The sequence below is a fragment of the Arvicanthis niloticus genome, chromosome 7 (genome assembly GCF_011762505.2).
Source record: "Arvicanthis niloticus isolate mArvNil1 chromosome 7, mArvNil1.pat.X, whole genome shotgun sequence".
NCBI classification, from domain to species: Eukaryota; Metazoa; Chordata; class Mammalia; order Rodentia; family Muridae; genus Arvicanthis; species Arvicanthis niloticus.
The window spans coordinates 69,172,336-69,190,013 of record NC_047664.1 but is presented as its reverse complement, the minus strand read 5'-3'; the positions used below and the strand labels follow the sequence as shown (position 1 = coordinate 69,190,013).

Below are 17,678 nucleotides of genomic sequence, written 5' to 3'. Positions count from 1 at the left end.
CAGGGTGGTATTTACACAGGCCAACCTCTACCAAACTATACAGCTTGTACTGAAGATCTGTGTTTCTTTAATGTAAATGTGATCTCATTGTGAAAATTATTATTAGTGCTTCCATTATGTTCATAGCTAAACATCTTTGTACTTGGTATTTTTTCCTTTAAATTATTTCTTTCCTAACTCAAATTTTTTCTTAAAAATATATTTTTCTATTATTTTCTAAAGATTAAATTTTTACTTTTTTTTTTTATTGTTTCATGCTCTTTTTTTTTTTTTTTTTTTGACTCTTTGAGCATGGGCTCATGAACCGGTTAGTCAGTGGCCTCGGGACAGTCATACAGTCACAACAGATAATCTTGTCTGTTGACAGTTCTGTCCCACGTTCTCCATTTGGACGTCAGTAGTTCTCAGTCCTCTTTCTGAGACACTTCAGATTCTTCTGAACCCTCTCCTACCGTTCACTTTTTTCATTAACCTGAAAGTTTAGTGAATTCTCTTCAATAATTCAGAAAGGGTGAGGGGAAACTGTGTTCATGTTGACATTTTACAAATAAATTTTATGGCCTGTGATTATTTCCAAGAATCCTAAAATATTTCCAATTCTTATATTCTACAGCTGGGGCAGGAAGAAAGATATGAATTGCTCAATGTCCTAGAGTTCACCAGGTAAAGGCATTTGCCCTATAATTCATGTGGGGAAAAATACATTTTCATCCATTACTGGTTTTTCTTATATATAGCTGGAATCTATGCTATACTTTCATTTGTGTGTTTAAGCAAGATAAGATCTTCCATGCAGCTTGCCTGTCCTTTCTGTAGATAAGTCATGCACAGGTTTCTTCAGAGTTCAGCACTACATGACTTCTGCTGGCAGCTCAAGAAGTCTTTTTGAAGTGACCTGAGTCACAGATACAGAATCAGCCAAGAGTCCCATGGTCTGTTAGCCAGCTTTCTGATATGGTAACCAATTCCTGAGATAATCACCTTCTGAAGATGTCTTTCAGGTCTTTGATTCTGTAGTGAGGGTGAGTTTAAGAATGGGAAGGGGAATGAATTCCATGCTTTCAAATAGTCCCCATGAATGTGAGCAGTTTCCATTGGGATAATGGTGGTGAAATTGAAGAGAAGTCAGTGGGTTGTTTTGGTTTTTTTTTACACTGATTTGGAGGGAGGTCAGTGGAACTTTGCTATAAATCAAAGGGGTGGGGTGGGAACAAAGAGAAGGAACAGGAGGGCTAGGATCCTAGCACGAACATCTGGGTATGTGGAAATTCCCTGTACATAAAGGGCAGACTTGGGGATAGGGGCAGATGTGGTGGATGAGATATTTGGAAACACTATGTTTCAGATGTCTGTGAAACATACAAATGGAAGTATCCAGTAGGGAATTAGATATAAGAACCTGAAACATGAAGCCAAAGCTATGGCTGAAATACCCACTTGTTAGTCACTGGTCTAGCAGTGATACTCAAAGATTAAAAGTCAATAGGATCATCTAAAGATAAAATATAAATCAAGGGGAAAGTGGAAGGCTTATGGCTGAGCCATAAATAATTCTATTAATGATTGATTACAAATTAAGAATTAGCCAAATCTGATGGCATAGGCCTGTAACTCTAGCTACTTTGGAGAAGAAGCAAGACGATCACAAGTTCAAGGTTTCTCTGGGCTACAGACAAAGTTTAAGGCCATCTTTGGCCACTTACTAACAACTTGCCTTGAAATCACAAGTGGACTGCAGGGTAAACTTCAATGATAAAGTATTTGGCTAGCAGGAGCAACTATTGCAAGAGACTTGGAAGGGAGGGCATCTTTAAAATAAAGTCTTTGTTGTTAAAGACACACAGGACAAAAGTAGACTGATAAATAATAGCCCAGAGCGGAAAGGAATCCCAAGAAGAGTGCTTGGTTACCTGTTCAGAGGCACTGCCAACTTAAGTAAAGAGAAGTTTGAAAAAGATCTGTGCAGTTGTCATTGGAATGGTGAGAAGATGGGAGTGGAAGGGAGATGAGTAGAGCCTGTGAAGAGACGTAGCTCACCTAGAGTTGAGTGACAGAGTTAAAATGGCCGTTCACAGGGAGGGTGCCTGGCTAGGTGAGGTATTATACAGGAGACACTTGCTTGTGGATAAACAGAATCTATATATCAGGGGAAAGGGGCACATTTGTAGGAGAGCTGTGTGACTTTGGAACAAAGCTGCTGAGAAAGTGAGGCCGTAAGACAACAGTCATGAGCAAGGAGGTGTCTTAGTTAGGGTTTACTGCTGGGAAGAGACACCATGACCAAGGCAACTCTTATAAAGGAAAATATTTCATAGGGGCTGGCTTACAGTTCAGAGGTTTAGTCTGTGATAAGCATGGCAGCACACGGGCAGACATGGTGCTGAAAAGGTAGCCTAGAGTTCTATATCTTGATCTGCAGGCAGCAGGAGACTGGGTGCTGCACTGGGCATAGCTTGAGCATAGGAGACCTCAAAGCCCACACCCACAATTATACATTTCCTATACCAAGGCCACACCTCCTAATATTGTCACTCTCTGTGGGCCAAGCATTCAAACACATGAGTCTGGGGGTGGAGGAGGGGTGCATTCTTACCCAAACCACCACATTCTGCTCCCTGGCCCCCATAGGCTTGTAGCCATACCATAATGTAGAACTGTATTCGATCCAACTTCAAAAGTCCCCATAGTTTATAACAGTCTCAAACTTGCTGAAAGGCCCAAAGTTCAAAGTGTCTTCTGCGATTCATACAATCTCTTAACTATAATTCTCTGTAAAAATCAAAATAAAAAGCAGATCACATACTCCATATAATGGTACAGAACATAGCATTATCATCCAGAACATAGGGAAGGAAGCACAATGAGGACATATTGGACTAAAATAAGATGCAAAACCAGCTGGGCAAACTCCAGATACGGCATCTTGGTGTCTGATGTCAAAATGTTCTTCAGATCTCCAACTCCTTTCAGCTTTGTTGACTGCAACACACTTCTTTCTCTTGGGCTGGTTCCACTCCCTTTAGCAGCTCTACTTGGCAGATATCCCACAGTTCTGGCATCTCCAAAGTCTTGGGGTCTCCAAGGCAATCCAGGCTTCACCGTCACAGCTTCACACAGTGGCCCCACTGGGCCTCCATGAAGGGACACCCCTGAAACACACCTGGCCTCAACAGCTTTCCCTAGTTACTGAGGGAGATTCCATAACCCCTTTCTTCTATTCTTGATTTTAAAGCCAGAACCACATGGCCAAAGTTGCCAAGTTCTGCTGCTTGCTGGGGCTGGAACATGGCCGCTTGTTTGATTACATTTTCACTAGCTTTCTGTTTTTATGGTTTCCTTCACTACCTAAGCTTTGGCTCTGATAAAAGCAGAAATATTTCTCCCTTGTGTCAAGAAAACAGGATGGAAGAGGGAGTGTGTGTGTGTGTGTGTGTGTGTGTGTGTGTGTGTGTGTATGCATATATATGTGTGTATGCATATATATATATATATATATATATATATATATATATATATATATATATGCAGGAAAATGTGAGGGAAGGATTCTAGGTGAGTCTGAAATTTAGAGTCTAGGACAAGAAGGAAGCATGGACTTGGGGAGTGACAAATGGGTGCTAAGGCCTTGCAGGAGTGAGGAAGATGGCTTCACAGAGGAGTGAAATGTACGGGTGGTCAGTGTGGAGCACCTCTGTCTTGTGCTTCCATATTATTCATCTCCGACTTTTTTCTGCAATGGCCATTTTACTCTGACGGATCTCAGAAGAGAATACCTAGCCTTAGATATCTTGCCAGGGAAACTAAATTGATGCATCTGGGACCATTAAGTCAGAACTGGAGTAAGTAAGAACAGCATGAATCGAGAAGGACTGAGTTTAAATGTATACAAGAGACACGTTCACTTTATTGGTAAAGTACAGTATTTCCACTCTGGCTGTGGTGTCACTTCTTCATAGGCAGCCATACTCTTGAAAATATCTGATGGAAAATTCTAGAAGCAAACAAATTTCTAAGTTTCCAATACCTTTTACTAAGGTATATCATTGTAATTATTCTCTTAGTAGCTGTTGTTAAATGCTTACTGTGTCTAACAAATTAAACATTGTTATAGGTATATATGTACAAGAAAAATGTATTATTGGGCTGATACTATCCCCTGTCTTTGGCATCTGCTGAGGGGTCTTGGTTTGTACCTCTCAATAAGGAGACTGCCGCTATCATTAAAAACAATAATGAATGTTTATATTGTTTCTTAAAGTAATAGCATTTGCTTTCTTCTGTAATTATTTATTTAAAATTATCCTTTTTTGTTTTTAATTCTTAAAATGAGACATGTGACTTATCTACCAAGATAATAACTCAAATAGTTTTCAAATAGTAACATATTAAACACAATGCTACTCTAGAGGGTATAACTCTTACAGGTGTCTGGGGAACTGTTTTGCTTATTCCTTTAGGACAGTAGATGATACTCTGGTATAACTTATAAGATGTAACTTAAAAAAAATAAAATGTTAACTCTCCAAGGCGCCCAGTTGTACATTCAGGAGATAATTTGTATATATGGAAGAATATGGCTCATTATTTGGTCAGATTATTTTTTTTCTGCAAGCATTAAAATATGTGAAACACATCAAAAACACATCTATGCAGAGCTGCAATATGATGACCCATTATTGGAAAATCTCTTTTTTTCAGCGCTAGGAAAAGGATGTCGGTGGTGGTTCGCACTCCATCCGGGAAGTTACGGCTTTACTGCAAAGGAGCTGTAAGTTTTTACTTTTGCCTTTTATGGTTTTGATTTATGACGGTTTATAATGTACGTGTTAGGCATCCTGCTATGGAAATGTAACACAGATGTTTTACATGAAGCTGATGACATCCACTTTTGTTGGTGTTTTATAGTAAGAGCGTTCGCCTCTGCTGGTGAAATGTGGAATTCCTTCTGGGTAAATCTGATGCATTGAAAAAGTCTGGCATAGGGTACTTTTGTAATTCGATTTTTAATATATGATATTTGAGGTTTGTGTTATATTAGCTATGTTAGCAGATGACTAAATACAGAAAATATTTTTAAATTGTATTAGAATATAATGACACACTCCAATTTTAATCTACTTGCCTAAAGACCATAGAAATGGAGAGGGGGTTGGCTCACAATTATCACTGTAATTTCTCATTTTATATGGCTTGTTTGTCTTGTCTTAAATATTACAGGATGCCTGACTGTTGGTTAGCTTCAGTATGTGAGTAGATTATATTGGTAGAAATAGTATTGTGTATTCCAATTGAATTTTTCTATTTAAAACATGTTTATACTTATGGAAAGATGAGAAGCCTACCAACCAGGGCCATTCTTTTTGCTAAGATCAGTCAGGATTTTCTTCCTGGGGTGCCCTTTTCCTAGTAAGCCCTTTGTACATTTCAGCTTGGAATTTCCCAATTTCAAATGGACTCAATAACTGTGCTCTGTCCCGTGGAAACTGGGAAGCCAAACTTAAGAAAGCCAACTCTTTTGTTTAAATTCCTGTTGAGAAAGTTAAATTCCTTGGTTTTAAAGCCTTGAAACACAGTTTTTGAATACCACAGGTTTTTTTAAAAGCACTGTGGTAGAATTATTTCATGATGTCTCCTGAATTTGGTTTTACAGTTTCTTTGAGTTTTTTGTTCTCATTGATTAGAACGTCTAACAAGTTTTCATCATGAATGTTTTATCTCCAGGCCTTGAGCTGGATTTTAGAGAAGTGAAGATAAGACCTAAGTCATCTCAGGAACTTAAGTCTAGTCAGGGAAGAACATAAAAAGGTGATGAGTTGTGGTGCTAAGTCACGTGATACAGATCTTCCACTTTTCTGTGGCAACAAGCACAGTAAGAGAATAAAAAGAAACTAAGATCTCCTGTTTCCATGGTTGGCATCTGTCAGATTTACCACACCCAAATCATGCGCTTCCTTTTAAAAAAAAAAAAAAAAAAGTTTGAACATTCTTACTGCTAAACTTTTATTTGAGGGATTAAAGCAGCAGAAACTTACATTTTAAAAAATTGGATTTTTATTTTTAATCACAGAGATTGTTTGTACATATTAACTTCCGTGTTGTATTGTTCCCCCCTCTGAAATAGGGTTAAGTAGTTAAAAAGGCTTAAACATGAAAATAGCAAGGAATGTCTGAGAACCCTAGTTTGTAGTTTGATGTGGAATAACTGAACATGAGCCAGGCAGAAGGGTTTGTATGACTTGGCTTTGGTTGATGGGTTGGGTTTGGTTTGTCTCCATCCCTGTGCTGAAGAGCATGCACGTATTTCTTCCGTGATATTGGGGGAAATGGTTTGAGGGCTGCAAACAGAGACAGGCAGAGGTTCCAATTGAGCCTTATCAACTCTTTCAAGCAAGAGCTGCTGGGGATAGATGGAGACAGGCACAGGGAAGGCCAGGGAGGAAGATTTAGGACTTGGTAATTGATGTTTGCAGGTGCTGAGGGAAAGGATTATCGGGGGATCATTTGGGGATTTCTACTTGGCTTGCTGAGTGGACTAACACCACTTATCAAGATAGGGCTGGGGGCTACACAAGGGGCTATCAGGTGCAGAAGCCTGGATTTCCCAGGAAAAGAAATTGCAGTAAATATATCTGGAAAAATGACTCAACTGTTTTAAGAGTACTTGCTCCTCTTCCAGGGAGCAGGAGTTTGGTTCCTAGGATCCACACAGCTTCAGAGGAGCCACTTCTTGCCTCCAGGGGTGCCTGAACCATGTGGTATATATTCACACAGATGCACCAGAAAAAGACCAGCTCTTTTCTCCACATCCCTTGGTTGCATGTAGTTCTTTCTCTATGGGTAGGGGCCATGAGTTTCACACCTAGTTTCCCTGTCATTTCTGAGAGACACAATCGCACAGCAGAACTTCCTGGTCCTCTGGCTTCTACAATCTTTCTACCTGCCTCTTCCATGATATTCCCTGAGCCCTAGGTATAGGTGTTGTGTTGTAAATGTATCTGCTAGGACTGAGCTCCCCATGATCGGTTGATTTCTGCATTATGACCAGATACAGTTTTCTGTAATGGCATCTGTTTGCCACAAAAAGAAGCTTCTTTAATGTGAGATGAGAGCTACACTTTATTGTTCATACAAGGCTAAGTTTTAGAATGTAGGTAGGAACTGTGGCCGCACTAGGTTCTCCTCCAAGATCCATAATACCACTAGTGCCAGAGAGTTGGCTAGGTTTCTAATACCAGGCATGATTCCCCTCCTACTGAGCTGGCCTGAAGTCTAATTAGAGAACTCAGGTGCAAGCCAGCGCCCCTACTCTGAGGCCAAGACCAAAGTGCTGAGCTTTCTAATCATGCAAAGTGGCTGAGGAAAGCTCCTGCCAGCCCCTGCTCAAGCTGTAAAACCATGAGGTTGGCGTGCGTTCCGGAAAATCCAGAGCTAGAGGTATATGTGGAAATCTCACCCCAGAGGAGGCAGTGAACACCACAACTGAGAAACATAGATTCGCTCCAGACTACACTGTCTGTGTAGACCACTCTACCTCAGGATGTTTGGAATCCCAGAGTGGTAAATAAAGAAGTTCGAACTATTTGCATTCAGAAGGAAATTGGGAAAGGTATCTGGTATGCATGCAAGATGAATTCAAAATCTTAAGCAATTTTTAAAATCAATAAATGGTGTGAATTCTAGATTCAACACAGTTGAGAGGAGAATAAAATTAGTAAATTAGAAAACAGATCTGAAAATCCCATGTAAAATAAAATATAAAGAAATAGAGTGACTTAAGAGTTTCTACAAGGAAGATACCTTGTTTTGCTCATTTTTAAACTTAAAAATGGAAGCATATACAGTTTACAATTTATATCTACAATAATAGCCAATTAAAGTACCATTTACTCAAATAAAACTTTAGTTCATTCAAGAATTTTACACTAAACCACAGAAGACTTGAGAAACTTGACTAACTCACTTGATCCTACAGAAACCTTAAATGACTAAAGTATACTGTAAAGAGACACCATGACCAAGGCAACTCTTAGAAAGCATTTAGTTGAGGGCTTGCTTATAGTTGCAGGGGTTACATGTTCCTGGGTGAGGAGCATGAAAGCATACAGGCAGGTGAGAGCTACAGGAACCTTAAGTGATTAAAAATTTCAAAGTAGGTATCTCTTAAAATTCTATGCTATATCCAAAATAAACCATATCTCAAATTAGCTGCTTTTAGTAGTTCTCTACCCTATCAGAGGTAAAGTTCAGTTAATTCTGAGTAAAGCCTATCACAGAAAATGTCTGTGTATATTTGAATATGAGCATGTCATAGGCTAGTGAGATAGCTCAGTGAATAAGGGTACTTGCCCAAAGCCTACCAACCTGAGTTTAATCCCTGGAACCTGTATGGTAGAAGGATGGAACCCACTCCTGTAAGTTCTCTGGTCTCCACACATTCAGATGACACAATAATTACATCATTTCTCCCTTCTCTTTCCTCCTTCCAAACCCTCCCATATACCTCTTCTTGCTCTCTTTCAAATTCATGGCCTTTTTTTTCATTAATTGTTGATCCATGCATATGTGTATATTCATATGTATATTACTAATTATAACCTTCTCAGTCTATGCCATGTTACTTGAATGTACTTAGATACTGTTCTATTGCTATGAAAGGACACCATGACCAAGGCAACTCTTAGAAAGCATTTAGTTGGGGAATTGCTTACAATTGTGGAGGTTGCATTCTCCTGGGTGGGAGAATGGAAGCATGCAAGCAGGCACTGGAGCAGCAACTAAGAGTTACATTCTGACCCTTAGGCAGAAAGAAAGAGCAAGCCTGGGCCTATTGTGGCCTTTTGAAACCTCTAAGCCCACTCCCAGTGACATACTTTCTACATCAAGGCCACACCTCCTAATCCTTCTAATCTTTTCAAACAGTTCTACACCCTGATGACTAAGCATTCAAATATATGAGCCTATGAGGGCCATTCGTACTCAAACCACTACAGTTTGTTTTTAGGGCAGGCCTTTTGGTACTTAATAACCAATTGGTGTGTTCTTTCCTGAGAAAGACTATTTCTTCTACCACCAGAATTCCTTAGACTTCAACTCTACACAAAGAACTAAATGCAAATAGTTTTTTAAATATATTTTTGGTGGGGCTGGGGAAATATTTCAATAGGTAAAAAGTTTGGCCTACAAGCATGAGGGCCTAAGTTTGATCCTCACAACCCATGTAAAAGTAAAAACTAAATAGTATGAGCTTGAGAGGTGGAGACAAAAGGATCTTTGAGGCTTGCTAAATAGTTGGTGTGGCCAACAGGGAAGCCCCACAACCCAGCGAGAGACTCTGTCTCACAAAAGTAAGATTAAATCTTCTAAAGAATGACACTGGAGGTTGACCTCCACATGCATATGTGTGCATACCTGCACATACACATGTATAAAAATACATTTTTAAATACAGAGCTGAATTTGAATTTTGGTCTAAAACACAATAAGAGCCAGAGGTGGTACCCCATGCCTAGAATCACAGTGCTTGGGAGATAGAAACAGGAGAATCAGAGCTCAAGATTATCTTCAGCTACATATATCTCCAAAAAACTAAAAAAGAAAAGGAAAAGATAAAAAGCAAGGTGAAAACTAAAAAGAAGTGATTATAGGTTTCACTTTCCTCAAAGCCCTGGTCCCATCCACAGTAGCAGGCATTTGGTGCACCGTGCTATCCCCAAGAATATGGAGTCACTGTGGTTTTACACCCTTTCCTTCCTGACAGCCAAGATACAAGATAACCAAACTCCTCAGGTTTTGTCCATAAATTCAGAGTCCAACCTGATGGCATATCCCTCTTCTAGTATCTATGAAGGGATTCTTTTTCATTCCTGAAAATGTGGCAGACTCTTCATGTAGCCCTCTAAATAAAGGAGGGCTTTGTGTATCTCTTTAAGTATTTTTTTTTTCACAGACAAGCATGGCCAACCACTTGTGACTGTCATTTGAAAACACACATTTACTACAGAAGGCCACGTTTCCTCCCTTCGCCTCCCCAATACCACAAAGAATGTAGACAATTAATTGACCCTCTTAAGCACCAGTATGTTTAGATTTACTGCAGAACCTAACCTCCCTCCTCCTTATTACCACTTCTGTTTTTCAAGGTTTTAAAGATTTTTCTTCCTCTGAAAATGGCCTTTGTTAACTTCATGGAAATTATCATGAACAACAAAAAAAAAAAAAAACCCTCCAAAGTTACTCCTTTCCCTCCCAGGATGGAGCCATGATTGCACATTGTCATTTCCTTCTCTGTTTTCCTTCCCATCCCACCACTGAAAAATGAAAAGAAATTCATAATTGGGGCTTGGGATATTCCATCTGCTCTGAGGTCACTTGGTTGTGTTTCTCTCAAGGGCTCTAAATCATACTCCATTAGTCAGCTTCCAAATCTCAGCCCCGAGACTAGAAACCCCACAGTGGGTACTACCACTGAGAGAGTAATTGCAGGTAAATGATTTATTTTTTCCTGGTCTAATAAAAAGTCCTGAAGGCTGAATACTGAAGTTCTTTGAGATGTTAAACCAAAGCCAACGGAGAACTAAAGGAACAATAGGCAATTTATAAAGGAGGAAGGAGCAGAGAAACAGAAACAGTGCATGAAACTAAAGCCAACCGGACTTTAAAATACGTTGAGGGGGGATATGGGAGAGGAGGGAAACAGGATCAAAACACACTGTGCGGAAATATCAAAGAAATAATACTGTTTTCAATCCAGGAATTTTATTTTACAAATGAAGTCAGTCAAGTCTTAAAGCTACACACAGTCAGAGACATTAGCTGTTTGAGGCAGCTCGGGGATTGTAGGTTCTCACTCTGTCCCCACAAGACATCTCAGGACATTTGGTACCTCAGGTTTGTCTCTCTGATAGCACAGAACTCCAAAGGTGCTCCTGTCCCTGGAAGGTTCTAAAGCTGAGTAAATTTTATACACATACTGTAGCCACTAAAGCTCTAGCTCAAGGTGGATCTGCATAAGACAGACTCGTTGTCACGCCAGCATTTCCCAATATTCCCTTCGTTCTAGACCATTTTCTGCTAACTAGAATTGACAAAATTCTACAAAACCTTCAGGGGTAGTGCTCTGTCTGTATGTTACACAGCCATCCTCCTGCCTCCACTATAAATGTAGGACACCAGGTCCAGTTCCTTCTCTGTTTGTTTTTTTTTTCAGCCAATTCTAGATGACTTACTATTCTTTTTTTTTTTTTTTTTTTTTTTTTTTTAATTTTTTTGGTTTTTCGAGACAGGGTTTCTCTGTGTAGCCTTGGCTGTCCTGGAACTCACTCTGTAGACCAGGCTGGCCTCAAACTCAGAAATCCGCCTGCCTCTGCCTCCCAAGTGCTGGGATTAAACTGAAATGTAAACATGAGAAAAGTACTACCATACTGCTTATGGAATTATCATGAGAAAAACCGTGCATAGTCTCTGCAGACCCAACCTTGCAAGCCAAGACACTTTCTGTCTGTGGTTGATTGATTCCATGGATGCAAAACCCACAGGTCCAGCTGTATTTGTTCCTGTCTTTGGGGAATCATTGTTACTCATAGACAAAAAATATTCTGTGCTTAAAAGGAAAACACTGGGAGATTTTTGTACAGCAACCAATAATGTTGCCGATCTCAATTTTATTAAATTCAGGATGCTTAATTAATCCACCAAACCTTCTGCTTACTTTCCAGGACACAGTAATTTATGAACGACTTGCAGAGACTTCAAAGTACAAAGAAATCACCCTAAAACACTTGGAACAGTTTGCTACAGAAGGTGAGCATGATATGGAAACAGGATTGAAACACAAAGAAATCATAGACCTTTGAGATTCTTCAGGGTTATTGACAGTTTTATTCCATTGGTTATTGATGATAGCTTAGACATTCCTATGCTTAGATATCCACACGTGGTTTTTTTTTTAAACAAAAACAAAAAACCAAACAAATTAAAATTTTAAAAGTTAAATTTTTAATTACTTAATAATAATAATAATAACTATGCAAATGATGAGAGGCAAATGCTGAGAGCCCTTGTTTCCATTTGAAGGAGTCAGGCCTTTACATCTGTGAGGCCTGACTTTTTAGAAGGGAAATCCTCTAAATGCTTTACCTTGCATCTCATGGAATTTGTTAAGGGAAATAAAAGAACTGAGCTTTTGTGATCTGGATAACAAAAAAGAAATGAATATATATATATATATATGATTACATAAAAAGTTATGCTATTATAACTTAACCTTTTTATTATTATTAAGCCCTACCACACGCCAGTGTCTGTCTCAGGCCTTGGAGTCTGGTAAATAAAACCAGCTCTGTAGCTGGCCTCCTGAAGTGCATGATGACTTATGGGGCAAGCAATACAGGGTCTAGGGAGCTGTTCTGGTTAGTATGAGCAGAAGTGGAGGCCATTAAACCTCCTGCCCGTTACCTGCAGAATGTGTAGAATCTTAATGACATACTTGATTGCAGTGTTCTAATCACCCATCTCCGTTTTCACTCCTGTTTCAGCTAGGCTGGTCCTGTTCTTGTCCTTGTTTCCCCATAATTATGGCTCTGAGAAGATAGGAATGTTATCTAAAGACATAGATAGATAGATAGATAGATAGATAGATAGATAGATAGATAGGGAGATAGATGATTGATGATAGGTAGATATAGATAGAAATAGAGATAGATGATTGATATAGACAGATAGATGGGGGGGGGGGGAGGTAGAGATGCATGCATGCTTCTGAATACCAGGTCACAATGTTCTCCAAGTTCCCAAGAATGCAAGAGTTCAGAAGTCTACATGTCCTCTAGCCCCATATGCCAGGTTTATGCTGCCCAACATACAGGCATGCATACAGGTTTGGGGAGGAGGTCTTGAAGTCTGGACACCTCCACTCTGGTAGCCATATTACATAGGTTCTCCGTTTTAATTGGCTTGACACCTCCCACCCCCCATCTCTATCCCATTCTTTCTGACCTCAGGCTGAAGGGTACTAATGCTCCATTGCAAGCAAGTTTCCAGCCAGTTTCCAAAAGAAGGAAACAAAAAGTGCTGTAATACGTGCCTCAGATTAAGTTCAGCGGAGTGATTCGGTAGCCAGTAGCTCTGCTCCTTTCTCAGTAGGTCTTGGAGCCTGGGAAGAGGTGCTGGAGACAGGAAGGTAAAGTGGATAGCCTGTGCAGAGCGTGCAGAGAACCCATGTCTGTCACAGGAAGTAGATCTCTAGGAGTAAGATGAGATGGTGGAAGGGTGTGAGCCACACTCCGGGTTTGGAACTTCATCCTAGGAAACCACTGGGAGATTTCAAACACAGACAGCTTGCTAAGATGAAGCTTTTAGAAAAGTCACCCTCAATATAGATGGAGAGTTAAAGGGCCTGGGAATCATAAGCTAGGTACGAAATTTTAAAAGCCGAGAGAACATTCTAGACATTTGACACTGAGGTTTTGTCATAGCTAAACGGACACATCAGCAAATTGTTTGAATTCGGTGAGACTACTCAAAATTGGGTTTTGTTAAACAATAGGAACACCGGGCTAGTGACTAAATCTACTGGGTGTGCTGCCTTTTCCAGGGCTGAGGACTTTGTGTTTTGCTGTGGCTGAGATTTCCGAGAGCGACTTCGAGGAGTGGCGGGCCGTCTACCAGCGCGCGTCCACGTCGGTGCAGAACAGGTTGCTGAAGCTGGAGGAGAGCTACGAGCTGATCGAAAAGGTGAGTGGGCCGTCGCCGCCTTCAGAAAACGCGTTGCCCCAAACGTCCATTCTTTGCTTGGGGACCAGTAGAGTCAAAAGCAGTATTTGTAAAGGGGTAGTTGTCTAGGGGCTCCCTGAGTTCCTTCCCTGGCAAGGACCAGGAAAGAAAGACAGAAGGCGAACCTACAGAGAAAGGTAAAGAAGCAGTTTAATACCTTCAGGGTAGGAGGGGCCTGAGGCTGAAGTTCACTAACCGGATGCTGGCTCAGGTATGTTGTAGGGCTCCTAGGCCCCTCCTTTTCCCTTACTGGGCCCGCCCCATGTCTTCCATTTCTTCTCACAATGCTTTCTGGAAACAAGAAGCTGCCCACCCAGGGAGCCCAATTTCACTTTTCCTATCTACTTGTGTTCCTCTAACTCTCATTTATCTATTTGATGACAAGCCTTACTATCGAGTCTCAAGATCAATAAACTAATAAATCGTACTATGGTCTGAAATCTTTCTGAAAGGGTTTTATTGTATATAGATCTTCTCTGTTTCTGGTTTTGTATCATGAGTGGGTTCTGAGTATAAGCAGTCTCGCTGCTGGTGTATCCTATTGCTTTTGCATCACTGAAGACTCAGGTCAGGTACACACACAAGCAGGCATGTACTTAAACACATGGGGACATCTGCGCAGAGGCAAATGTGCACACACAGGCACATACATCTGCAGACATACATATGATGTGTCTGTTTATGTAATATGAAACGAAACAGCTTTACAGATTTGTAATAGACTGTAACACAGCAGTCTGAGAAAGCCTGGTGCTTTCTCCTGCACTCATCTGGGCTGTAACTACTTACTATGTTCCTTTATGATTTCTGTCAAATGCCTTCATTTTACAGTTAAACAAATAAAGCCTATTCAGGCTGACAGTGGTGGTAGATAGCCTGTGATTGACGCTGCATCAGCAGTGAGAACTCTTGTCTCCTTAATTAACAACAACAAACACTGTCTGGTCCTCACTGTGTGCCTAGCTGTATAGTGGCATATTGATCTATTGACATGTTTAGTCCTTTTGAAGAACTAATTATCCCTACTTACAAATGAGGATACCCAAGTGACAGAGAGGCTAAGACACTAGACCAAGGTCACAGAGCTCAAAAGAGGATTACCAGGCCCCTGTGCTCTGATGGATCTGCGGGCCTTCACTGTAGTTTAAACTTGCCAATCAGTCTCTGCCCAGTTACCAGATTTCCTCAGTATCTTCCTTGGGTGCAGCATGGGATCAAAGGAGCTCACCAGATCTTGCCTGCAGGTGGTAAGGCTGACATTTTTCCCCTCTTTGTTATGAAACTAGGTACTTCCTGTGCTGGAGGGCAACTAGGACTAAGACCTCCCAGGACTAGTTCTCCTTCACCACACCCACCCCACTCCCTTCCACACCCTTCCCTTCACTTAACACATCTTATTCTAGCTGCAGGTGGTTTTTCTCAGATACATGTAAATGCTACATACAAGTCACAGTATGCTCCTGTCTCCGGAAAACACTGTCATCTGTTTAGAAATGGTAGCTCGTTTCTTACAGAACTTAAGAAATATTATATGTCCCTTATACTTAAATATCATTTATGAGGAAGATATCTAGAAGATTTAATCTATGATTTAAAAACTTTTAACTGGGATACACATTCAACCATCATCCAGCAGATGGCAATCGTGAGTTACATTAAAATTTAAGTTTCCTGGGGGACTTGCTTTTTTCCCCTCCTTAAACAGTATACAAATACAGAAACCGCCTTAAGACAGTCTCTTAAAGGAATGAAAAGGAGAATTTAGAGCTAACTGATTTTTAACATTTGCCTTAACCCCCGTGTTGAGAAATCTGTGATGTAGAACGGTAGGGAGACAGAGTCCCTTCCTCAGCCTGCCTGTTCCAAGTAAAAATAGCATGTTGTGTGCTTTTTTACTCCAAACATAGGGTTCTTCTCTCACTATTCATTTAATCAACATTCACTGAATGGTTAAGGTGTACTAGATCACGGGGGTTGCTAAGCAAATAAGGATGACTCTCTGAGGCCTCTAGGGACCACCGTGGTCTGCACAGATTTCCCTGGGTGAGGAACTTCTTTGAGGAAGGTCTGAAGGAAGCTCTGGAAATAGCTCTGCAAAAAAAAATTATTTTGCCAGTTAGAGAACAGTCGTATTTGCAGGACTAGGCAGAGCCCTGTGAGGACCGCAGGGCTTTAGTGTGCGCGCGCGCTTCTGAATGGGATGGCTCTGCTGTTGGTCTGAGGTTCCCCTCTGTTAAAATCAGCTGAGTTGGCATCCGGAAGCTGTGGCTACTGCCCTTGCCCAGTGAGACACCAAAGAGACCACCAGTTCCGGAGGTGTTTCACCTGGCTGTAAATTTAGCTGTGGTGGCCTCAAAGTTCATCTGCATTACCTTACTTGTCTGACACACTGGCTATGCCATCTGTTCTTTATGACTTTGGGATCCATTCGCACGTAGACAAATACTTTTGGACTGAATGTGGAGGACGGATAATTTCTAAACTCTGAGAGCGGGTTTTCATTTTTCTTTTTCTTCTTAGAGCAAAGTCCATTTTCCAAACAAAACATTGGTAAATCATAAGATGTGTGATTGATGGAAGCTAAGCTGGTCCAGTTAGCATAAAGGGTAGAGAGGAGTCCCTCCAGCTCTGTCCTCTGCCTCCACCTTGCCTCATGGTGGTCCATGAGGAGCCTCCCAGGACTCTGGGCACCACTGAGTGCATTAGGAACACTGTATTACATACATCTGTGTGTGAATGTTTTAGGAATGTGCTTTCTAAAAGGATCAGAGCATCACTGTCATGCAAGATGCTTCTGAGTATATTAGTATGAGTGATACAAGATGCCATGGACCAGTAACCACGTTGCATCGAAACATTCTAAAGTGGAGAGATTTAGAGAGCTTCTCCTAAAAACCAATATTTTTAATATATGACAGAGTAAGTGAAATTTTTATAGGATAATTAAAGTTGTGGTTATAAACTCTCATATCCCTCCACTATTTGTCCAAACTAGAAACGTGGTTTTTTTAAATTTGAGTTAAACCCCTCTTCCTTTGGGGAGTATAACTCCTACATAAGCATGAAACTATGTGGCCAGGCGGAGACACACGCCTTAATCCCAGCACTCAGGGCAAAAGACGGGGGTACGGCTGTTTTTAAGCCAACCTACTCTACATAGACAGTTTTAGGCTAGCTGGTGCCACATAGTGAGAGCCCTTCTTGAAAGGATGGATGAGTGGGTGGGTGGGTGGGTGGATGGATGGATGGATGGATGGATGGATGGATGGATTGATTGTTAGATGGATGGATGGTAGATTGATCCAAACAGGCCACATCCAAGAGAATACTGACATTCATCCTTTACTGTGACCCTGTTCCTTTTCTTTCAAGACACTCATGTCTTAGAATTCACTGGCTTTACTCTCCAGGGCCATGCCACAGGGAACAGAATGTGGGAGACTTAAAAATGTTCCAGATACTGTCCTCTCTGTGGACACTGATTGTTAGAGAAGATTCGGGATTTTAGGGTCTATGGTCTTTGGGTGCCAGCGTTTGCATTCCTATCAAAGACTCTTCAGAATAATAAAAAATTCTAATACTGTGAGTTGTCTCTAGAATAGATCATTAGGACTTTGTCGCTGAATATAAGATGAACGGTGACGTTTATTGCTGGGAAAGGCCAAGTTCCTCAGCTGTTAGAAAGTAGAGAGGATTAAGACGGTGGAGGGGCTGGTGGCCCTCCTGATGGGTCCTCCCACTGTCGTGACCCACTTTGTGGTCTGCACCTCCTCTTCTCTCCATCACCACCTGAGAGAATTTACAGTTGTCTCATTTTGCAGACACAAACTCACCCTGCTTTGTTTCTCTTCGCCTCCTTTAGGAGGACAGGCACTATATTTAGACTCAACATTTCACCTTACAAACCC

The 17,678-nt window shown here is 40.9% G+C and overlaps 1 protein-coding gene across 1 annotated transcript in view; it reads left to right on the top strand.

The window, feature by feature from the left end:
- The window catches only part of Atp8a1 (ATPase phospholipid transporting 8A1), a 226,131-nt gene that overhangs the window by 104,826 nt on the left and 103,627 nt on the right, over nt 1-17,678 (top strand). The window contains 4 exon segments of the mRNA XM_034508945.2: nt 614-663; nt 4,699-4,768; nt 11,715-11,799; nt 13,592-13,731. Coding sequence (XP_034364836.1) covers nt 614-663; nt 4,699-4,768; nt 11,715-11,799; nt 13,592-13,731 — 345 coding nt within the window.